The sequence below is a fragment of the Pan paniscus genome, chromosome 19 (genome assembly GCF_029289425.2).
Source record: "Pan paniscus chromosome 19, NHGRI_mPanPan1-v2.0_pri, whole genome shotgun sequence".
Taxonomy (NCBI): domain Eukaryota; kingdom Metazoa; phylum Chordata; class Mammalia; order Primates; family Hominidae; genus Pan; species Pan paniscus.
In genome coordinates, this window is record NC_073268.2 from 51,358,147 (window position 1) to 51,380,457 (window position 22,311).

The 22,311-nt window shown below is 55.3% G+C and overlaps 3 protein-coding genes across 7 annotated transcripts; 1 reads left to right on the top strand and 2 right to left on the bottom strand.

Annotated features, from left to right (window-relative positions):
• Window positions 1-674: 674 nt before the first annotated feature.
• LOC100968184 (keratin, type I cytoskeletal 17-like) lies at window positions 675-5,649 on the bottom strand. 2 transcript variants are annotated; one of them, XM_003808768.3, is made up of 9 exons: window positions 5,163-5,594; window positions 4,032-4,114; window positions 3,447-3,600; window positions 3,160-3,162; window positions 2,678-2,839; window positions 2,049-2,174; window positions 1,742-1,962; window positions 1,617-1,639; window positions 675-769 (listed from the first exon to the last, which is right to left on the bottom strand). In XM_003808768.3, the coding sequence occupies exons 1-9, from the start codon at window positions 5,592-5,594 to the stop codon at window positions 675-677; spliced, it is 1,299 nt and encodes a 432-aa protein (XP_003808816.1). The 2 variants fall into 2 exon arrangements, with proteins under 2 accessions (XP_003808816.1, XP_054958148.1); XM_055102173.2 differs by lacking the exons at window positions 675-769; window positions 3,160-3,162 and having other exon boundaries at window positions 1,502-1,639; window positions 5,163-5,649.
• Window positions 5,650-7,426: 1,777 nt separating this feature from the next.
• Window positions 7,427-12,577, bottom strand: LOC129394505 (keratin, type I cytoskeletal 42-like). Of its 4 annotated transcripts, XR_008621791.2 has the most exons (7): window positions 12,361-12,577; window positions 12,127-12,211; window positions 11,525-11,690; window positions 9,455-11,013; window positions 8,988-9,208; window positions 7,887-8,035; window positions 7,427-7,728 (listed from the first exon to the last, which is right to left on the bottom strand). XR_008621791.2 is itself a non-coding variant. In XM_055102179.2 (5 exons), exons 3-5 carry the CDS (start codon window positions 9,122-9,124, stop codon window positions 7,661-7,663), a joined length of 354 nt encoding a protein of 117 aa, XP_054958154.1. In that variant the 5' UTR covers window positions 9,125-9,208; window positions 9,455-11,013; window positions 11,525-11,690; the 3' UTR covers window positions 7,427-7,660. The 4 variants fall into 4 exon arrangements, 2 of the variants coding, with proteins under 2 accessions (XP_054958154.1, XP_063455255.1); XM_055102179.2 differs by lacking the exons at window positions 12,127-12,211; window positions 12,361-12,577; XR_008621790.2 differs by having other exon boundaries at window positions 7,887-9,208; window positions 9,455-12,211; window positions 12,361-12,574.
• Window positions 12,578-12,778: 201 nt separating this feature from the next.
• Window positions 12,779-14,256, top strand: LOC100978533 (coactosin-like protein). The gene has a single exon (XM_034943309.3). The coding sequence runs from the start codon at window positions 13,696-13,698 to the stop codon at window positions 14,113-14,115; it is 420 nt and encodes a 139-aa protein (XP_034799200.2). The 5' UTR covers window positions 12,779-13,695; the 3' UTR covers window positions 14,116-14,256.
• Window positions 14,257-22,311: the final 8,055 nt, after the last annotated feature.

The window sequence follows — 22,311 nt, forward strand, 5'->3', positions numbered from 1 at the left end:
ACCCAGGCTGCCTCCCCCACCCACCCTCCCTTTGTGCTTATCCCAGCCCTTGCCCACCTCCTGCCCCATCTAGGGGGAGGGCACAGCCCACAGGACAGGAAGGAGCAACTGATTGAGTGAGTCATCTCAGGATTCGGGCTCCCACACCTGAGATCTTCCCATCCATTTACGGATGGAAAAGCAAGGCTCAGTGAGGGGAAGTGACTGCCTAAATTCCCGAGGTCACAGAGCTACTCACAGGGCAAGCAGTGGCGACCTAGGACCACACCTGATACACCGACTCCACCCCGGGTCTAGCGCAGCCTGGACCACCCCCTGAAAATCTCCAGCCCTTGGGAGATGCGAGCACCCCCCTCCAAACTCTCCCCAGACTTACTCTTTATGCTGGTCTAAGCTGACCTCTGACCTGCCAGTCAACAACAGGGGGTATCCAAGCACCATCTCCCCTCACCGTCACTCCTTCCCATTTCACCCTTTTGTCCCTAGTGCCCACTTCAGCGGCCAGAACAAGGACACATTTCATAGCTGAGTCAACGAGCTTTATTGTCATCAGGCAGGGAAGCATGGGGAAGGGACTGAAGCAGGGGGCTGAGGGTGGAGAGGCCGGAGACTGCGGGGCAGATGGGACAGCTGCCTCCCTGCCTCCTGGGGGGCTGGCTGGGAAAGCTGAGTCCTCAGTGGGTGGTCTGGTGGACCTGCTCGCGGGAGGAGATGACCTTATCATCCTGGACCTCTTCCACAATGGTAGGCACCTGACAGGTGGTCACCGCTGCAGGAGAAGCAGGCGCTTTAAAGTAGGGGCCAGGAGACCCTCGCTTGCCCCCTAGCCCTCATGGACAGGAGCCGGCTCTCTCCCTCGTCCTCCCCCAGGTGCTGTGAGTGCCTCCACTGGCACCTCAACATCACACTGCACACACATCCCTCCTGTCCCTGCCCCCGCCTCCCTTCCATCCCATCCCTCTGCCGGTGGCCCTGTGTGAGTCTTGCCTCCGCAGATGGGTTATTTGATTCTGACCCAGTGTGTCCTGCCAGGGAGGAGCCATGTAGACTCCATGAAATCCATCTCCATTTCTCTGCAGTCTCCAGGGCATAGATTTGCTCCCATCTCCCCCATCAGACTGGGATCGCCAAGACAAAAACCAGGCCCCTATCTCCTCCATTAGACTAGGAACCCTGGGGCTAGGATCATATCTTCTCCATCAGACTGGAATTTGGAGGACAAGGACCATGTCCCTATTTCCCATCAGGCTAGAGTCCCCAGAGACAGGACTGCTTTCGCTCATCCGAAAGTTGTCAAGAGCAAAGATCATGAGACCATGTTCCTATCTTCCCATCAGATGACAATCTCCAGAGCTGGGACCTGTCTCCTCCATCAGACTAGGATCTCCAAGGTAAGGACCAGTTCCCTGGCCCACCCCATCAGACCAGACAGCATCTCTCTCATTTGATCTTTTCCTGAGTATCAATCCTCAGTGCTAATGGGTCACTTCTCCCACCCCTGCTGAGGGACAGCCATCAACTGCTAGAACTCCTGGGGACCCAGCCCCAGCAACGTGCAGGTGGGCTGCCTGTCCCATGCACCCAATCCCCAAGGCCTCAGCCACCAAGATGCTTATGTTCTTTCTTGTACTGAGTCAGGCTGAAAGAAAAAAAAAAAAACAGAGAGGAAATTAGATGTGAGTCTGAGAGCCCCACCCCTGCCAAGAGGCCCCCAGCCCTGACCCCAGGCACCCCCACTCACTGGGCATCCTCGCCCTCCAGCAGGCGGTGGTAGGTGGTGATCTCCAGCTCCAGCCGCATCTTCATGTCCAGGAGGATCTTGTACTCCTTGTTCTGCTGCTCCATCTCGCAGAGAAGCTGGGCCAGCTGCTCCTCCACACTGCCTATCAGCCCCTGGATCTGGGACAGCTGCATGCAGTAGCGGTTCTCTGTCTCTGCCAGGTTGCCCTCCAGGGATGCTTTCTGCAGGAGGGCAGGAAGACCAGGGGTCAGTGAGGGTTGTCAGTGTCCTCTTCTGGGCCCATCCCCATGCACAGGACTGTTCCTACCATGCTGAGCTGGGACTGCAGCTCGATCTCCAAGGCCTGCATGGTGCGCCGGAGCTCCGAAATCTCACTCTTGCCGCTCTGGACCAGCTCGCTGTTGGTAGCCACCTCGCGGTTCAGCTCCTCTGTCTGCAGACAGAACACAGGACAGGGTGGTGTGAGCCTGGATCCCTCTCCTCAGTCAGGCCTCCTCCCAAATCTAACTGTGGACAGAGTGATGCGTTCTCACCAGCTTCCCACGTCCCAAAGCCCAGAAACATGCCATTTGAAATGTTAACTTTTTATGGTTAATCCCTGCGTGTGGGAGGCACAGACCGGAAACTTGAGAACCAGCCAGAACATGTAGCCTGGCTCTTGGTGCTAGTTTCTGACTTCTTGAGAGAGAGGTGGGGACTCCCAAGGTCTTTACCCTCTGCCTTTATTCTGTGGGGGCTCCCTACCTCCCCACCCACCCCCCAGATCCCAGCTTGAGCTCAGTTCCAGGTCTCTTGATGCAGTGGGTGACCCTGTGGTCCATGCAGCTTGCTGAGGAGGGAGCATCTCCAAGACACCTGGCCGTGGGCTTACTGTCAGTGCTAAGGCCCCTGAGCCCCAGCCCCAAAGAGAGACCTCTGGCCTGCAGCAGCCCCCACCTTGCTGAAGAACCAATCCTCAGCATCCTTGCGGTTCTTCTCTGCCATCTTCTCATACTGCTCACGCATCTCATTCAGGATGCGGCTCAGGTCCACACCTGGGGCAGCGCCCATCTCCACATTGATCTCACCGCCCACCTGGCCTCGCGGGGCGTTCATCTCCTATGGAAAAAGGGGATGTAGATGTGTGCATCTGGACCCATCCTGATCTCTCACTCCCAAGCCTTCCCCCACGAGGTGACCCCACTCCCCACAAGGACCCCTCCTTTGTTCTTCCTCTGCTCTATCTGACCCTCTAAATGATTTTTATTCATCTGCTCAGTATTGCCTCCACCATCAGACTCTATCTCCCCCATTAGACCAACGGCTCTCCAAAATAAAATCTAATTATTAGGCCTATGCCCCAAAAATTTCCCCTCTAATTTCCAAGCTTCTATGTAGATGTTCAGCTTTGAGAGTTTGAAATGGGACAAGAAGGAGACTTCCTTACTTATCCCCTGCCCTCGTGAGGGAGGCCAGGGCAGGTAGAGGGAGCCTCTGCGGGCCCCTGGGAGGTTTCTTGGGTACAGAGAAGCAGTGTGGTACAAAGAGGAGTCTGCCCTGCACGCTGGACCCCAAGGATCAGGGCTCCGCAGATAGGGAAGCCCTCTAAGGTGACTAATCCCAGTGCGCCTGCTCTGCTCTCTCCCACGGCCTCAGCCATGGCCCAGCCCCAGGGCTCTGCCACCCACTCCTCAGCATCTTTGACCTTCTGCCCCAGCCACCTCACCTCGTGGTTCTTCTTCAGGTAGGCCAGCTCCTCCTTGAGGTTCTCAATGTGCATCTCCAGGTCGGCTCTGGCCAGGGTCAGCTCATCCAGCACCCTGCACGGGCCATTGATGCCGGCCTCCACACTCAGGCACAGGGCCTGCTCTGTCTCAAACCTGCCATGGGAATCAGGGACTTCAGCCCAGGCTGCTTGGAATTGCAGGTCCAGGTCCTGGCTGCTCACCTGCCTTCATTTTGCCAGGACTCTAAGGGGTTGGAAGGGCTGATGAGAGGGTCGAGTGGAAACGAATTCCAGCCCCGGGGCCTTGGGACCATCACAGGGCCAGATCCTACGCCCACCAGCTTCCTTACTTCTCTCTGCCTCCCGCCTCCCCTCCCTCTCTTCTATTCCCTGCCTAAGACCAGCAACCTTCAGAACTGGCTGCCTTCACTGCATCCTGGACTAAGTAGTGGGGCTCCTAGGACTGCCCCACCCTGAGCTCCTGGGCCTTGCCACAAGCAACCAAGGAGTCCTGGGGTCAGGAGGGGTACCCTGAGATCCTCCCCCAGCTGACCCAGGCTGCCCAAGCCCACAGCTAGGACTCACTTGGTGCGGAAGTCAGCAGCAGCCAGATGGGCATTGTCAATCTGTAGCAGGATGTTGGCATTGTCCACGGTGGCTGTGAGGATCTGCGGAGATGGGAGAGTAGTCAGGTCATCGGATGGGGGTGGCTGAGCCCACACCAGAGTTCTGAACAGATCTTCCTGCCTGGGGGCCTCTCGTCCCGCCCAGCCCCTCCCTTGCCCCGTGCTGTATTATTGGCAGAGGAGGGGCAAGCAGGAGTCTGAAGGGCTCAAAGGTGCCTCTTCTTCCCCTGCTACTCAGTACCCCACCAGACCCCCATGCCAGGCTCAGCCTTAAAGGAGAAGAGGCAGCTGGCTCGGAGTATGAGACAACCAGAAAAGAAAGGGAAAATGTCCCCAGGGCAGAAACTGTCCCAGAATTCTAGAACAAGGGAGGGGATGTGGGCAACCCCCTCGTTTTACAGTCAGCTAGAGGGTGCCCCTGACAGGCTCCCCCAAAAGGAGGCTAAAGGAGCCCTCACCAAAGAGTGGTCCCAAATCAGAAGTCAGGACCCTTCCTAATCCCTAACCCTGGGCTCCAGCCAGCAGCCCCGCCCCCTGCGGTTTGCTGAGCCTGTCTTAAGGGACAGCAGGAGGAAAGGAGAAGCCAGAAAAATCCCCAAATAAGGCACATCAGAGGCCTTCCCCACCCTGAGGTCCCACCCCCTCCTTTCTGCCTCCCCCCCCCGCAGCAGGTGCTATCAGGAGCTCACTCAGACACCCCCACTCCACACCTCCCAAAACCCCTTCCTGCTGACCCCTGCTCCAAAGGAGCAAGACACCACGCATCCAGTGGCCCATGGGCCCAGCCCTCCATCTGCATCCTCCTGCCTCATCCTACAACCTCTCCAGGTGGAGGAGCTCCACGAGGGAGAAACTGAGTCTCCAAGGGGCTCCACGAGGCCTGTTTGTTCCTGACTCAGCCTACTGCCCCCAGAAAAGGGGGATGTGGGCCACACAGGGGCCCCAAGGCAGGTTCCCAGAAGCTAAGCCGCAGCCAAACCACCCTTGGCTCCCTGAGACCCTATGGCTGGACTCCAGGCCTTTGGCCAGGGCAGGAGTTGGGGGGAAGAAGTCATGCCCCCTGGAGACCCCTCCCACCAGCAGGCCCTACCTTGTTCTGCAGCTCCTCGATTATCCTGTAGTACTGGCTGTAGTCACGGGCGGGCCCCGGGGCCTGCCTCTGGTACCAGTCATGGATCTTCACCTCCAGCTCAGTGTCGGCCTCCTCCAGGGCACGCACCTTGTCCAGGTAGGAGGCCAGGCGGTCATTGAGGTTCTGCATGGTGGCCTTCTCACCTCCGGCCAGCAGCCCATCAACGCCCCCAAAGCTGCTGCCATAGCCACCGCCAGAGCCAAAGCTGTAGCAGCTGGAGTAGCTGCTACCTCCGAGGGCGCTGCCCAGGCCACCAGCAGATCCCAGCCTGCAGGAGCCGGCACCCAGGCTGCCAGACAGCTGGCAGGAGGTGCGGGACGAGCTGCCCCCCAGGCCAGAGGAGCCCTTGATGGAGCTGGAGGAGGTGAACTGGCAGATGGAGGTGGTCATGGTGGCGGCGGCAGGAGGCAGGCACACAGGAGAAGGGCTGGAAAGGAGAGGGGCCGCAAGTAGTGTAGGGCTGCCAGGGTTCACAGGCTTCCTTTATAGGCCACCAAGTGGGCGTAGCGATTACAACAGGCTCCTCTGTTTCCGTTCCCCTGGGCTTTCATCACCACGGGCCACCTGCCAGCTCCCAGGTGGCTGGGGACCCCCTCCCCACCCATCATCAGGAATTTGCCTCATTTCTCCAAATCCTCGTGCTGGGTGCCATGCGTGTGCGTGCCACTGCTCTGAGGCCCGTCACCTGTGATTTGGGTGGGCCCTCCAGCTATGCTTTCCCATGACCTAATATGGAGAAGAGGAGAATACGGGACTTCACCGTCCCCAGGCCCTCCCAGGCAGCCACCACCCCAGCCCGGCCCACCTCAACCCTGTCTGGTGGGGAAATGGGTTGCAGTGTCAGGTGACCACCCCCCTGAAGTTGCTGTCTTTCACCCCACACTGCTCCACCCACGGTGCTGGCCCGGGGCTGGGTGCTAAAGAGAAAGAGGGGACCGAGAGCCTATCCTGCCTTGGAAACTGAGCCCAAACCCACCAGGCCCACCTCACAGCGTAGAAATGCCATCAAGCCTCGGAGACCAACCCACATCGCAGATAAAGAAATTGGGGCTCCGGAGGGGTGCAGTGTCCACACTGGCCCCTTCTGCAGAGTCTGACACCCAGGAATGCACTCTAGGGGCTACAGTTCCATCCAGTCAGCTTCTGACCCTGCCCCATCCCTAGAAGCCCTTGCTAACCCAGTCTCCTCGTGTAAACCTTTCCCCAGGTTTACACTCCAGGCTGGGGTGGGCAAACAGGGGCTCAGCTATAGGATGGGGGAAAGGTGGGCCGTGCTAAGAGAGGATCTAAACCAACTGAGAGGGGGGTGCCCCCTTCCACTCCTCTCACCCTTCTGTACCCCAAGAGACCTCAGGGTCAGGTGAGGGGCATTTCTCTCAGGTCTCAGCCCACAGGAAACCTAAAGGACATTGCCCAAGAAGAGGCTCTTACAGAGACCCCAGCCAGCCAGCCCCCTCCCCACTCCAGGCTCCCCAAGATGTGGCTCCTCAGGCGGACCAAGTGCCCCACTCCACAGCCCCACCCTGCCCTGCCCACCACCCCAAGCCCCGCCCTGGGTCCCAGGGTCCCACCAGGCCCTCTGGGTGGAAGGTGGTCATGTTTCAGACTGCCAATGGCTTCCACTTCCCAGACAGGCCCAGGTAGCCCCACCAGCAGAGGAGAGAGATTCCTCAATAGCCCAGTGGCTGCCAAGCCACCAAAGCGGCCAGGACACCCCCCATGCATACACGCACAGCGGCCACCCTGCCCCACACACACCCCGAGCTGGGCAGAGCCGGTCTGCTTTCCTGGGCTAGCTGCGTCGCTCTCACCCCCTCACTCATCAGTGCCCTGGACCACTCCTTCAGAAGCCCCTCCCCACCGAGCCCCTCTCCTTCTGCTCTTGAACCCGCCCTGGGCTGAGGCAGGGAGTGCTCCCCAACAGGTGTGGTCCTTGGAAAGTCTGTGTGGCCCTCCCAGGGACCAGCCACAGGTGACAGGGACTCAGAGGCTGATTCTTAGAAACTTTTCCCAATACAAGGGGCTGTCCCTTCCCTCCACCCTTAATCCTTCCTCCTCCTCCCCTCTGGTCTTTCCAGGAGCCCCAGGCCTGGATGGAGTGGGCAGAACAGATTGGCAGGTGACAAGCCGATACCCAAACACTCAATAAACTCTCCACCTATCCCAGTCCCTCAGCCCACACTGCCCCAAACCAATGAACAGACCAGATCACACGAGGCATTGAACTTGGAGCAAAGCTTTAATAGCAGGCACTGGACAAACCCAGGAGGCCTCCTCAGTGAGGGGCTGCAGAAAGTAGATACAGAAAGACAACAGGTCATGGACCGGTGCCCAGACAGACACTCGGGGCGTGGCAGTAGCATGCTGGGAGCTGGAGCTGATGGCTGTGCCGTGACCCTCGAGGTGGGGCTGTCACAGGCAGAAAGGGGCCTCAGTGGGTGGAGAGATGGACCTGCTCACAGAAGACCACCTCTCCAACCTGGACTTCCTCCACGATGGCACACCTGGTGGCTGGTCACTGTGGCTGCAGGCGATGGAGGAGGGAGGCACAGGGAACATCAGGCAGGAGCTCTTCCCCCTACCTGCCCCTGAGTCTGTGGTCCCCCCAGTCTCCCACACAGAAGGGTCCTCAGCCTCTCCCCCACCTTGGGGTCCACACAGCAGGACAGGGCAGCTTCTTACCTTCCCGGGTGGGCTGCGAGGCCAGGGACAAGGAGTACTGAGTGGCCAGCCTGCAGGGAGAGGAGCACCCATCGACCCAGGGATGCCAGCCAGCCCAGGCCCCGGCAAGCACTGCTGGGGAGAGGCAGGCCCTGGCAGAGGAGGTTCCCCTAAATTGGTGAAAAATCACAGTTGGGAATGCACAGAAATTAGCACAGGCCCAAGAATGAAAGGGCAGGGGTTCAGCGCAGCAGGAAGAAGAAAAAGAAACAGCACAGCAGTAGGCCTGGAGGCACTCACCAGGAATTTACAAGGAGAAGCTGAGCAAGTGGTTTTTCCATATCCCAGAGGACCCAACAAATAGACCCAATTAAAGCAGGAGAGACTGTCGTTAGACTATAGATGGACTTCATTTTCGGGGAGCAAAAAGCTGCAACGTGTGACTAAGCATGGAGACTCCAGGACACTCTCAGCTGAAGGCCTGATCACCCTTCCCAACTGCAAACCTGACCACCACCCACCATGCTCTTCACCCTGTGGCTGATGGACTCACACAGTCATCGGAACCAGAAACCCAGGGCCATCAATGCCCACTCCTTCATATGTGTTCACCCAACACTTACTGAGTCCTGACTGTGAGCCATGCTTACCCTGAGATCCAGGCATCCAGTCCTGCTGTTTTGAGCTATAACCTCTCTTCTGCGTACACCACCTTCCTTCCCCTGCCCCCCCACCCCCCCTCCACCCCGCAAGACTTCTCTGGCCAGACTCCCTGCTCTAGCCCCCTGACGCGTCTCTCTGGCCCCACCCTGACCCCTCTGATCCATTTCTCCCTCTGCAGCCAGAGTGAATGTTCTAAAATATCTTGATGTTCATTCCCCTCTTCTGCTCCAAATCCCTCCATGGCTCCCCATTGCCTACGTGATCTAGTCCAGACGCTTTGACTTGGCAGTCAAGGCTCCTCAGTCAGACTCCAGCCTGCATCGTCAGTTTCACCTCTTGCAAACCCCACAGGTTCCCACATTCACACCTCCTGAACTTTGCTGGTGCTCAGACACCAACTTCTCCCTGGGTGAAGTGGGCCCCCAGCCCGCCCCAGCCGGCACCTGGGTGCACACTCACTGGGCGTCCTCAACCTCTAGCAAGCGGCTATAGGTGGCGATCTCCTGCTCCAGCCGCGTCTTCACGTCCAGAAGGACCTGGTGCTCGTGGTCCCGGTGCTCTGCATCACAGCAGAGCTCGCACAGCTGCTGTTCCATGCTTCTGCTGAGCCCCTGCAGCTGGGCCAGCTGGGTCCTGTAACACACCTCCGTCTCCACCAGGCTGCCCTCCAGCGATGCTTTCTATGGGCCAAGAGATAGGTGGTGCGATGAGATGGACGTGGGACCCTTCCCCATGGCAGAGCACTAGAGGAGCCCCTCCTGTATGGAGCTGTGGGTGCTGCCGGCACAGTTGGGTGGTAGTGCACCCAGCCACTGAGTGTGAAGGGACAGGCTGGGTGGGGACTCTGGTTCTCCAAGCAGGGGTCTATAAGGCTGCGCTCACCCTGGGGTGACAGGTACAGGGTGGGGAGGGGACAGAGGCCCTACCTTGCTGAGCTGGGACGGCTCAGGTTCTGCACAGAGATGTAGAGCTCCATATCTCCGTCCTGCCGCTCTGCAGGGCCTCTGTGTTGGTGGCCACCTCGCAGTTCAGCCCCTCTCTCTGGAAGGCAGAGTGGGCCACAGGGGTTTATGGAGACTTTCAGAAGTGGGGCACAGGAAAGGGGCTGTTCCTGAGCCCTCGCCTCCCAGAACCATCCCCCTAAACCCTCCCTGGCCTTTATGGGGCCCCAAAGGCACCTGCACACAAAGACCCTCTGCACCCACGTTGGACCTTGGAGGAATTCAGCCTGCTCTGCGGTCGTTTGCATTTCTTACTCCTACCGAACTACAGCACCTCAAAGACAGGCACTGGGTGTTATTCTTTTGCACCTGTTGCTGTCCCTAGGACACCGGACACACTCAGCCTGTGCTTGCCAAGGGTATGCGTATGTACTCAAATACACACGTCCTGTAAACAGCTGTGGTGGAAACCCAAGACCAGACTTGCAGAGAACTGGAGCTATTTTGCAGGCCACAGTGAAGGGCTGTGTGAGCTTGAGTCCTCTCTGAGCCTCACATTTTACATCGAAGACATGAAGGGCTGGTCCGACTGGTTTCCAAAAGTCCTTCCAACTGGGACAGCCTGTGAATCTGCCAGTGTTCCAACTGCACCAGCACACAGCATATGTGCCCACACGTGTGCACACCTGCTTACACACGGCCACCCACCACGCTGAAGAACCAGCCCTGGGCATCCTTGCAGCTCTTCTCCACCAGTTTCTTGTCCTGGTCACACATCTCATTCAGGATGCAGCTCAGGTTCAACTCCAGGCACAGTGTCCATCTTCACACTGACATCCTCGTCCACCTGACCTCAAAGGGCGTTCATTTCCTGGGCAGAGAGGACAGCAGGAACTCACCCAAGGCCATCCTGGGGAAAGACCCTGGGGCCTGCCTTCTCTCCCTCGGAGAGACAGGTACGGATGACAGACAGACAGACAGACAGACAGACACAGATAGGCCAACAGCTCCTCACCCTGAAGGTGGAGATGAATGTTGTCATTACTCAAACATACAGGGCTATGAATATCAGCAACCTCCCCCAACACACAGTGTGACTCGGGACTGGACTTCACCCATCCCCAGCAAGTGCTAAGCCCCGAGAGATGACAACCCCCCAGCACGGCGGAGGATGACCATGGGCGACCTCACTCACTGCCCTGGCCTCGCCCCTACCACCGCCTTGCCCCCACCACCAACCCCACCAATCCCACAGCACAGGCATGCAAAAAGCAACCTTACGCTGGTGTCACCGCGCCAGGCCCCGTTAGCAAATGTTAATCTGCTGGAGGAAAGCAATTGTATAACCAGCCTCAACGCCAGGGGGAAACACCTTCCGGGTGTCCTGCTTCTCGGGGAGTAGGCTCCCCCAGCTTAGAGCAGCACAGAGCTCGGCTGAGAAGGAAGCCACAGGACAGGGCATGTAAGACCTCCTGACCGCCCCGGCAGGACCTTGGATCTCTATCCTTGGGTTGAGCCTTGGATTCCCTGGGACCTAGAACCTTCTGGAAAGGAGAGGCAGGAGAGGGGCAGAAAGGTGGGGTGGATACGAGTCCGACAGACCTGAAGGAGGGTCCCTGTGCAGCCGTAAATATATCCCTTAACCTCTCTGAGCCTCAGTTTCTTCACAGGTCAAAAGGAAGAAAGAGTATCTTTCTCCCAGTTTTTGTATCAGTTGAGATAATGGCTGTGAGTCACTTGTAGTGCTGGGCAGAAGTTCCTTGTTTTAATGACTATCACTATTATAATTAATTATAATAATTAGCATTGTGTGTTCTTACACTGAGTTACTCATTAGTTAGTTAACTGCAGTGAGCTGAGCCTCAAGGGACAAATGAAGTCTATTTGAGAAGAGGGCTCCTCCAGGCCTCACCCAGGGTCCTCTGAGGGTCAGAGCTAGGCATCCATAAAGGATGGGAACTGGACTGGAAGCATGGCCCAACCCAGGGAGGTTCTGGGCCCCAGCCTTGCTTGCTTCCAGGTGAATTTCTGCTGCATTCCCTGAGCTGAACTCACCTCCTCATGGTTCTTCTTCAGGTAGACCAGGTCCTCCTTGAGGTTCTCAGGCTGCATCTCCAGGTTGGCTCCAGGCAGGGTCAGCTTGTCCAGCCCCTGGGGCAGCTCCAGAGACCCAGCCTCACTTGGTGCAGAAGTCATCGGCAGCCAGGTGGGCATCATCCACCTGTAGCCAGTATGAACCTGGAATTACCGATCACAGCCACCACGATCGGGGAGAGACGTGGGCTCCATGAGAAAATGCCCTTGGCAGCCTCCAGGAGACCCTCCAACACCCTTCTTGCAGCCTTTTTGGAAGTGAGCCAGGGTGGGGGTGATGAGAGTCCCCGTGGTCTTCTCTGAGCACCCTCCTGGGAATTTCTGGGACCCAGTCAAGGCCCTCGGGGGTTAAAGGGTGATGGGGGTAGGATGTCCAGGCATGGGTAAAGATGGATGCCAGGAGAGAGACCCTTATGCAGCCGTCTCCCACCATGGGGGTCATGGCCTAAGCTGCCTAGGCCTCACTCCCTCTTCCCCAACGAAATTCACCTCTAGGCTCAGCTGCCACCTCCTCCAGAAAGCCCTCTTGGATTACCTTTCTGTGTCTCTTTTCTGGGCCATACCTCCTCCCTTCTCCAGCCCGGGTGCACACTCACTGGGCGTCCTCAACCTCCAGCAAGCGGTGGTAGGTGTCAATTAGTTCAACTTCTATGGAAAAAGTAGGGAGGTATCTCAAAGAACTAAAAGTACAACTACCTTTCGACCCAGCAATCCCACTACTAGGTATCTACCCAAAGGGAAAGAAATCATTATATAAAAAGGCACTGCACTCCCATGTTTATCGCAGCATAACTTACAACAGCAAGGTCATGGAACCAAGGTAAGTATCCACCAACGGTTCATTAAATAAAGAAAATGTGGTGCATATACACCACAAAGTACTAGGCAGTCATAAAAAAGAACAAAATCATGTCCTTTGCAGCAACACAGATGCAGCCGAAGGTCATTATTCTACGTGAATTAACGCAGAAACAGCCAAATATTGCATGTTCTCATGTATTAAGTGAGAACAATGGGTACACAGGGAGCCCAGGCTATTTACTGGTGCTCAAACAAAGAAACAGGTGGTGAGGATGTGGGGGTTTAAAGGAAGCAATGTATCAAGTGAGTGAGCTACAGCTGTGATGGTGTAACATTTTCTTTGAAACATGTAGCTACTTGAGATAATGGGAGTGCTAGAAGCAAGGAGCCAGCAAGTCTAGCAGACATGCAAGCCCTGCCTCAGCTTCTCTCCCAACACTCAGCTTTTCTCCCAACAGGACAGAGTAAGCAGCAGTAAGTCTCAGAGCCTTAGGACCAGAGGGGCCCCAGTGCCCCTTGGTCAGGATGCTGAGCCCAGAGAGGGCAAGATCCTGACTTGAGGTCACACAGCAGCAAGCCCTGGCAGAACTAGCATTCCTTTTGGAGAAATTCAGAGTTCATGGTCCCCAGGAGTCATTCATTTACTCATGCATTCATTCGGCAATTACATATTGAGCATCTACTATATGCCAGGCCCACTTCTAGCCCCAGCATACAGCAGTGGACAAGACAAACCAATTCCCACCTCAAGGAGCTGATGCTCTGGTCACAGAGACAGAAAACAAGTGAAGAAGATCACATTACATGATGCTAAAGGCTAGCAAATAAAATTACACCATATGGAATGTTGGAGTCACTCTGTCCAAATGGTGGCCACTAGCCCCATATGGCTATTTGAGTTTCAAGCAATTGGAGTAATTGAAAATTAAAGAGTTTAGCGGCCGGGCAATGGTGGCTTACGCCTGTAATCCTAGCACTTTGGGAGGCCGAGGCGGGCGGATCACGAGATCAGGAGATCGAGACCATCCTGGCTAACACGATGAAACTCCATCTCTACTAAAAATACAAAAAAATTAGCTGGGGGTGGTGGCGGGCACCTGTAATCCCAGCTACTCAGGAGGCCGAGGCAAGAGAACGGCGTGAACCCGGGAGGCGGAGCTTGCAGTGAGACGAGATCACGCCACTGCACTCCAGCCTGGGGAACAGAGTGAGACTCCATTTCAAAAAAAAAAAAAAAAAGACTTTAGCAGAGCTGCAGCCGTGCTTGGAGCTTGCAGACGCCACATCACTGTCACCACTACCTCGCTCCCATCCCCGCCGCAGCCAGGGGCATGCTCAATCACCCCGGGCAGTGTCCCCGCTGTGGCCCTGTTGCGATGGCCACCAAGGTTGACAAAGAGGCTTGCCGGGAGGCCTACAACCTGGCGCGAGGTGATGGCTTGGCCATCATCTGGGTGACTTTTAAATATGACGGCTCCATCATCGTCCCTGTTGGGCAAGGAGCAGAATACCAGCACTTCATCCCCCAGTGCACAGACGAGATCTGGTTGCTTGCCTTCGTGTGTGTCACCACGAGGGATGCCACCCTCATCAGGTGGCTCGGCAAGAACGTCAATACCTTGGTGAAGGAGGTCATACAGGATTTCGCTAAGGAGTTTGTGGTCAGTGATCAGAAGGAGCTGGAGGGAGATTTAATGAAAAGCGAACTGAAGAAGACTGGGGGAATCAATTACAACGCCCAGATGGAGTAACCCCAGCTTCCCCACTGCCCCTTGCCAAAGTCATCTGTCTGCTCCCCGGGGAAGGGGCCCTCCGGCCTCAGCTACCAACCCACCAGCCCATCAGGGAGAAAAGAATCCATGAGAGGCAGCACCCGCCACCCTGTGTCCACAGCCCCCACCTTTCTGCTTCCCTTAGAACACTGCTGTGTCTTATCTCATGAAGCTCGTGGAACCCCTTTCTTTGATTTTTTTCTTTTCTCCCCCTCTTTTGTTCTAAAGAAAAATCATTTTGATGCAAGATCCTGCCTGTCATCAGATCCGAGGTGCCTCCTGCGGTAACTCCTTTTCCTGGCATTTCTCTTACATATAATGAGGCTGCCTAGTGGGATCTGCACGACCTCATGTTGCTTCTGGAGCCTAGATTTGTTTTGCCATCTCAGTTTTCTTGGGTCCCCCTTCCTGTTTACCACTGAGGGGCAGCTGGGCCAGGAGCAGCACCTGGTGACTGCAGCCTTCATAAGCACACAAGTCCATTCCTGTAGTCAAGCACAGACCTCCTGGAATCTGTCCCGGGCTCCCTCATCCCACCTTCATCCAGAGTTGCCTAAATTGCATCTCCGGCAAACGCAGGATTGCTCAGTGGTGAGAAGGTTAGGTCTGGCTCTGACCGAATAAGGGATAAAATTTGCCTTAAAACTTGCCTGGCTGGGTGGATCGCCTGAGGTCAGGAGTTCGAGACCAGCCTGACCAACATGGTGAAACCCCGTCTCTACTAAAAATACAAAAATTAGCCGGATGTGGTGGCGGGTGCCTGTAATCCCAGCTACTCAGGAGGCTGAGGCAGGAGAATGGCTAGAACCCAGGAGGCGGAGGTTGCACTGAGCTGAGATTGTGCCATTGCACTCCAGCCTGGGGGACAGGGAAAGATTCTGTCTGAAAAAAAAAAAAAAAAACAACCTCGCCTGGCAGTGGCTTTGCGACAGAGTCTGAAACCACCCATTCCCACCCTCTTGACCGAAATGTCCTAGTGACACAGAGAAGAGCAAAGGTCTGAGCCCAGAGTTGACAGAGGGACTATCTCAGGGTTCACTTCAGGGGCTCCCAAAGCAATGAGGGTGTTAGGGAGAGAGGCCCAGGGTGGGGACTGGGAATTCAAGGAGAGCTGGGAACTGATCACTTAGGTTCAGGAAGCTTCTGTACAAGCAGTAAGGATGGCTTGGGCCATAGGGCTACTCCCCCTGTGGTGCTAGCGGTGAGCAAAGCCCTGGGCTCACGGCACCGCTAAAGCCCATGGCTTCAATCCTACACCTGCACCACACATTCAAAAGGATCATTTTTTGTTGTTTGTTTTTGTTTTGTTTTGTTTTTGTTTTTGTTTTTTGAGGCACAGTTTCACTCTTGTTGCCCTGGCTGGAGTGCAGTGGTACTATCTCGGCTCACCGGTACCTCCGCCTCCCAGGTTCAGGCCATTCTCCTGCCTCAGCCTCCTGAGCAGCTGGGATTACAGGTGCCCACCACCATGTCTGGCTAATTTTTGTATTTTTAGTAGAGACGGGGTTTCTCCATGTTGGTCAGGCTAGCCTCAAACTCCTGACCTCGTGATCCGTCCACCTCAGCCTCCCAAAGTGCTGGGATTACAGGCGTGAACCACCGTGCCCAGCCTGTTTTGTTTTTAAAGAAAGATGAGATTGTCTTGGTTCTTCATGAGAAAATTTTATATAGCTCTTTTTCTTTTTTTCCTTGCTCATTTCATTTTGGAAAAGAAATCTGTACTGTATCGGGATTGCGAAGAACATCTCTGCACTCAAACAGTTTACAGAAAGAAATTTTGTTTTTCAAAAAAAAATAAAAAGAAGAAAATTAAGAGTTCAGTTCTTCCATCGCAATAGCCACATTTCAGGGGCTTGTTAGCCGCACGGGGTGGCTGCTGTGTTTGACAGCAAACGGGGAGCATTTCCATTACTGAAGGAACTACCGGACAGGGCTGGTGTGGGGAGTGCACAGAGGGCTGGGGGCTGGATGGCCGAGGACAGCGACATCTGGGTTGTCCTGCTGAGAAGGGGTGGCCACATGGTGACACACCAGGAGGAGGGGACAGCAGGTGCAATGTTGGCCAGACGGGGATGTGCTTGATGTGTTCAAAGGACAGAAAAGACAGACGGAGCAAGGGGAGAGGAGAGCAAGGTGGGGCTGGGGAGGTCAGCGGGGGGGCCTCTGGGGCCTGGGTAAACAGTTTTCTGCTTTACGTGGAAGGCGTCAGGAAGCCATGGGGAGAGGGGTTAAGCAGGGGAGTTGCATAGTTTGAACAATATATGAAGAATGGATTTGTGGGGGCAAGAGTGGAAGGAAGGAGCCCTAGGGAGGAGGCTATTGTGTCACAGAGAGGAAGGTGACTGAGACCCGGGTGATACGGGGTGGGGAACAGCCATAGCCGAAGCCTCAGAGTTCTGGATCCAGCTGTGCCTGAAGTTGATCCCCCCTCTCCTCCCTTTCTCCTCTTGGTTACTGGGCACTGACTGGAACACCCCTCATTACTACCACCCACCTATCCCCTCCCTCACAAAACACCTGACTGTCTCTTCTCCTGTCTCTGTGCAGAGCACTCAGAAGGGACCTAGGCTTCCCTCAGTGCCCTGGGTCCAATTTCTTTTCAGAACTTTCCCCCCTGACTGCATCCCAGGGCTGATAAGATAGCCCTGTCTAGTCACCTTGGAGTCCTGGGAAGATACCTTAGGCTACCTGGTGTTTCACTGACTTTCCCCACCAGGATGCTTTCCTGGAGCTGTGAGCAGGAGGCAGGAGGAACCAGCTGGCTCTGGGTCTGGGGGTGGAGGCAACTAAAAGAGAAGGCTCAGCTTCAGTTGCAACTGGAGGGACTTTGGTTTTCTCTTAGGAAGAACTTCCCCTCTATAAAAGGGCCGATGCCATCCTCGTGCATTCGCAGCGGAGGGGATCTCCTAGGGCCCTAAGAATAAGGTGGAAAACCTGCTCCCTAGGGTGGACACTGAGAGGCCAGCTCTGCTCCTCCAAATCTGGGTACTCTTTCTCCCTCAGGACCTTTGCAGCTGCAGTTCCCTCTGCCAAGACCCCAGGTGGCTCCTCCATCTCGCTCCAAAGTCTCCTCCTGAGTGGCGTTGCGGATTGCCTGATGAGCACGGCTCCCTCCTCGGAAGCACCTTGTCTGTCTCCTGTACTAGAACGCCAGCTCCACAAGGGCAGGGCGGTTGTTGATCTTGTTTCTCTCTGTCCCCTCCTGTCTGACACTGTGCCTGGCACATGGTGGATGTTCCCAGGAGGTTTCTGGAATGAGCAGATGTCTGGGGTGAGTGTGGGCAGGTGGCTGCCATGCATACAGAGCCTGCCAGGCCCTAGTGGGCTCAGACTCACCCTCTCACTGCACCTTCCCAGTGGGGATCAGGACTTTGAGGCTTAGAGAGGTGAGGTCACTCACCCAAATGGCACAGCCAGTATGTGGTGGCCCTGGTCTGGAGAGGCCTGGAGGGGACTTGGGGGGGTTGGAGGCTGGGCCAGGGCCTGGGGACACACTGCCTTTCCGCATGACAGCTCTCCATCCGTCCACAGGCCCTGCTTCCCCTGCCAAGTCCCACCTGGGGCTTCCCTGGCCACCTTAGGTCCTCAGGTACAATTGCACTGCAGGGCACTGGCCTGTGGCACACAGAAGAGGGCCCTGCAGCCCAGATTCACACAGCAAGTGAATGAGGCATAGCTGAAAACCGTGCGTATGGTGGCCTCAGCCAGGCCACACTGGGTAGACCCAGACTTGGGCAGGCATGTGGCTCCACCCATCACTGGGCCGGCAGCCCTGCCTCCTGAGTGCACCTGCTATACCCAGGGCTTGCACCAGCTTTGGGGACAGGGGCCGCCTCTCCAAAAAATGCAGCTCATTGTCAGTGATGGGGCAGGATTCCTTCCCGATGGCCACACCCAGGGGGGGATCTGTCCAGATGGACAAGTGCAGCTGAGTGAGGTGCCTGAGGAAGGCTGACCCCCTCTATCCTGTGATGGATTCTACCTGTGTCTACCCCATCCTGTCTGACTGCTTCAGCTCACTCTGTCTGTCCCAGCCAGTCTGGAGCCATACTTCCTTGTAGCTCTGTGGCTCCTTCCAACTGCACTGCCTTCCCTGGGCCACTTCCCCTGCCTAGAAGGCTCTTTGCCTGTTGTTTCAGTTTCTGCTAGGTCTTGGTTACGTGGTCTTGGTTGGAGGACGGTCTCTCTGATCGACACCCCTACCCGTGGGACCCTCTCCCTGTGGCCTCCATGCTCAAAATGCTCATTCTCACCTGCCTCAGGGCCTTTGCACTTGCCATGCCCCAACCCAAGCTAGTCTTTCCAGGCCACCCTCTCTGAGCCACCTCCCCACTTCCCCAAACAGGCTCCTCTGCCCTTGGCCTGCAGGGCAGTTATGGTTGCCTTTGCCTGTGGAGTCGGTGCTCACTATGGCACAGCCCTGCCTGTAAGCTGGGGAATCCAGCCATTGAGGAGTGCTTGCCAAAAGAATGAATGAGCACTATGATTCAGAAAGGGTCCTGGACCCACATGTGTCCCCCAACACAGTGTGTGACCTGGGACGACAGCTCCCCCTCTGCACTGCATCTTCTCTGTCCACTGTGGTGGTTGGTCCCCAAGATCCCCAAGGGTCCTGCTGGCCCTCACCTTTGAAGCTCTGGGACACAATTATCAAGGGAGACCACTGCCTACACTCCCAGAGCTGAGAGCACAAACAAGCTCTCACCTTCCAAGTGAAGAAAACAGGACCTCTGGCCTAGACACAAGGACAGGGGAGAGGAGGCTGCAAACATCCCTGAGCGAGCTGGCTAGGAAGGGTCACTAGTTGCCTGGACCTGGAAGTTGAGGGACCCACAGAGAAAAGCAGGGAATCTCAGCTGGAAGATGGGGGCGATATCAACTCAGACCCTCAGACTCAACCTGGTGAGGGAGAGTGGATATATCAAGACTCCTTACACCACCAAAATCAACTCTGGCTAAGTCCAGCCAAGGCAAAGCAAGCAAGGAATGTGCCGGGAGATTATAGGTTAGCTCATAGAACCAAAAGAAGAAAAGAAGTAAAAAAACCACATACTGGAAAGGACTGGTTTGGATATGAAATTTAGGTAGCCGAACAAATGGGAAGCCCTTGGATGAATGAATTCCCTCTGATTCCATCCTCAAGTCACTCTACTCAAGATCCAAATTTCCTTAATATATAAAGAGTTCCTACAGTCAATAAGACAAATGAAACTAATAGAAAATATGAAATAGAAAAAATGTCCACGAGTATAGACATGAACAGATAGTTCACAGAGCAGGAAGTAGAAATGGCCCTTGAGCTGATAAACAATGTTTAGCCTAATATATAACCAGAGAAGTGCAAATGGAAACTACAGTTCAAGCCCATTTTTCACTTATCACATTGGCAATTATCCAAAACTGTGATAACACTGTGTCACCATGGGTGTGGGAGACAAGCTCTCTCCTACATTGCTGGTGGGAGTATAAACTGGTAAGGTCACTATCAACATTTTTTTTAATGCACATGCCTTTTGATCTGAAAACTTACTCCTAGAAATGTACAGGGACACTTGCAAATGTGCTGATGGCCCTAGTACAAGGATATTTATTGTGGTATGTTTTTCTTGTAATAGCAAGATTGGAAACAATCTAAATACCCATCAATAGAGGTTGGTGAGCTCCATAATAATGTAGCCACTCAGTGAACTCTGCAACTGTGAAAAAGAAGAATGAGGTAGCTTTACATACTGCAGCCTGGAATGATCTTCCAGATAGACTATCCCATGAAAAAGCATGGTGCATGCATATTCGTGAAAGCCTCCATTTTCGGTCTCTGAATTCAGAATGCTCACCTTTGTCTTGTGTGGCTACTGTCCACTCTCCACCTGTAGGTCACAGAAGCGTGACCCCTCGTACCTTTCTATGTGCCCCTTTTCTGGCCTGAATGGCCTTGGTTTCCAACTGTCCACACCTATGACTCTTTGCAGCAAGACTGTCATCAGGCTATTGGAGCCTCTTGGTCCTTTCTGCAGAGAGCTGGAAGTGTCCCGCTGCCTCAGGATGGCCCTTCACTAATGATTGACACGTGTATCCTTAGCTCAGGCTGGGAAACGGAGATGTGACCTCCACTCCACAGTCCCCTGAGGGACCTGCTTCTGTAGGATTTTGCCTGGGGCCACAGCCTTGCATGGCTTCTCCCCTCTCTGTCTGCTACCCCCTTTCCCTTACTGCGCTCCGTGGGTGCCTGTCCTTCATCAGTCACTGCCATACAAATCAGGATCTACTTCTGGGGAATGTGACCCAGATAGCTTCCCCCTTACCCTGCTCCTTGCTTTTTGCAGGTAGGGTGTGCCTGCATATGCAAGTGTATGATGCAACCTGGGCACCGTGGTTCTTCCCGTTTCACAGGTGAGGGACCTAGAGCTCCACGGCTCGCCTTAGGTTCCAGGTAGGAAGTGGCAAGCGACTTTGAAGCCACGTAGTCTAGCTCCAAGAACAAACTCACATCCACTGAAAATATTGAAAATAGCCTAGAGAAGGTAAGCTCCAAGTACAAGGAAAATCTGCATTGTCAAAGCAGGCCAAGCATGGAAGAACTCTCATTTATTTTCCCAAAAGATTCTATTCTGTGGTCTTCCCTTCATAAACACACATCCCACTGTCAGATGCAAATCCTAGAGCTAGAAATGGGGCATTCAAGAATGACAGAGCTCCTGGGAACAGCATGTTTGCAAAGATGGGAAGGGACCCTCCCACTGGTTTTGGTTTCTCCATGGCTATGGGCAAAGCCTGCCTGCTCTGCATCCGGGGATCTTGGTCAGGTGTTGGAATCGGTGGGTGGATTGCCGGTACATTTGCACTGTGTCCTAGAGAGCCTGTATGCATTTCAACTCTGATTCTCCTTCACCATCTACGTGCAGCCCACAACCGCAGGACCCCGCCCCTGGCCCTGAATCTCCCATGTCCTGGCGCCAAGCAGGTGAGTCAGCCTAGGAGGAAGGGCTCCCGGAAGCCAAGCCCATGCTGGGGTGGTGAGAAACAACTTTCCTATGCAAGGAGGTGCCTGAGCACCCCCTGATGGTCAAGCCTGAGCCCCCTCACCTCCCCGAAGTGTGATGGAGGAAAGGCCGGAAAGAGGCAGCAGTCTTCACCCACTGAGGCTGAGTTTCTCACTCATGCCAAGTTTTACATAAGCTGGGGACCATGTGCTTCAAGGCTAGAGGTCTTGGCGGGCCCAGGGCCTTGGAGGGGCCTGGATGACCAAGGGGTCCGTGGCTTAGGCCCTGGCTCTGCATGGGGAATCTTGGGAAGGTTGGAAGCCCACAGCCCCTACCGAGAAAGGAGCCACGGGCCAGATCTTTTGCACAAATCCTGCCTGTGCTCCTTGACTGTCTCTCCCCACCGGGGCCACGGTGACCAGGCAGGCAGGAGCCTCCATCCATCCACAGGACCAGCATCCTGGGAGGGCCCTGGCCTGAGCGAGCTGCTGCAGGGGACCCTCATGCTGGATGGTTGGCCACTCAGCACCCTTTTCTCTGTGGAGCAGGGATGACATTTGAGAGCCACCAAAGATGGGCAGGAAAAACAAAGGCCACCACAGAGGAAGCTGAAGGCAGAAAGAGATGCAGAGAAAGTGGGAGAAACTCGGCTGTGCTTTGTGGGGGCCCTACAGGGACATCAGCTCCTGAAGGGATGAAAGAAAGGGTCCCCTGAACTTTGACACTGTTCTTCTCGAGGCCTGGCCAGCCCTGTGGCTCCTTAGAGGAATCTGGGTGCCTTCTGTCCCTAGTACCTGACAAGCCCCAGGTGAGAAGACCTGAGTTCACCTGCACTGCCACATGTAACCTGATGGCCCCGGCACCCTCGCAGGGTTTGAATAGCTGCCCTTTCCACCTGTTTCCCGGATTTTCCACACCACCCAGAGGCTCCTATTCAACCCCACAGCCTACAAGTCAGCCAGGGGCCTTTGGCCACATGTACTGATGATGAGAATCACTGGATTGTAAGCTGTAAAAGTGCAAGGATGGTGTTTTGTTCCCCGCTACCCCCTGCACCTGAGGCCCAGGGAGGATTGCTGCTCGGATGAAGGAGAGCGAGTGTTCGTGGAGCTCTTTGCAGAAGCCACGGGAAGCCCTTCCTGTGCCTTCTCAGGCTTAGTTCTCAGACAGCTCCACTTTCCAGATGAGGAAACGG

Excerpts from the sequence above, each read along its gene's own strand:
- LOC100968184 (XM_003808768.3), bottom strand. The coding sequence starts at position 5,594 with ATGACCACCTCCATCTGCCAGTTCACCTCCTCCAGCTCCATCAAGGGC. Across the intron at positions 4,115-5,162 it reads TCGAGGAGCTGCAGAACAAG|ATCCTCACAGCCACCGTGGA; the intron begins GTAGGGCCTGCT and ends CCATCTCCGCAG. Across the intron at positions 2,175-2,677 it reads AGGATTGGTTCTTCAGCAAG|ACAGAGGAGCTGAACCGCGA; the intron begins GTGGGGGCTGCT and ends TTCTGTCTGCAG.
- LOC129394505 (XM_055102179.2), bottom strand. The coding sequence starts at position 9,124 with ATGGAACAGCAGCTGTGCGAGCTCTGCTGTGATGCAGAGCACCGGGAC. Across the intron at positions 8,036-8,987 it reads CTAGAGGTTGAGGACGCCCA|GGGAACCTCCTCTGCCAGGG; the intron begins GTGAGTGTGCAC and ends TCACCAATTTAG. Across the intron at positions 7,729-7,886 it reads CTCGCAGCCCACCCGGGAAG|CCACAGTGACCAGCCACCAG; the intron begins GTAAGAAGCTGC and ends CATCGCCTGCAG.
- LOC100978533 (XM_034943309.3), top strand. The coding sequence starts at position 13,696 with ATGCTCAATCACCCCGGGCAGTGTCCCCGCTGTGGCCCTGTTGCGATG.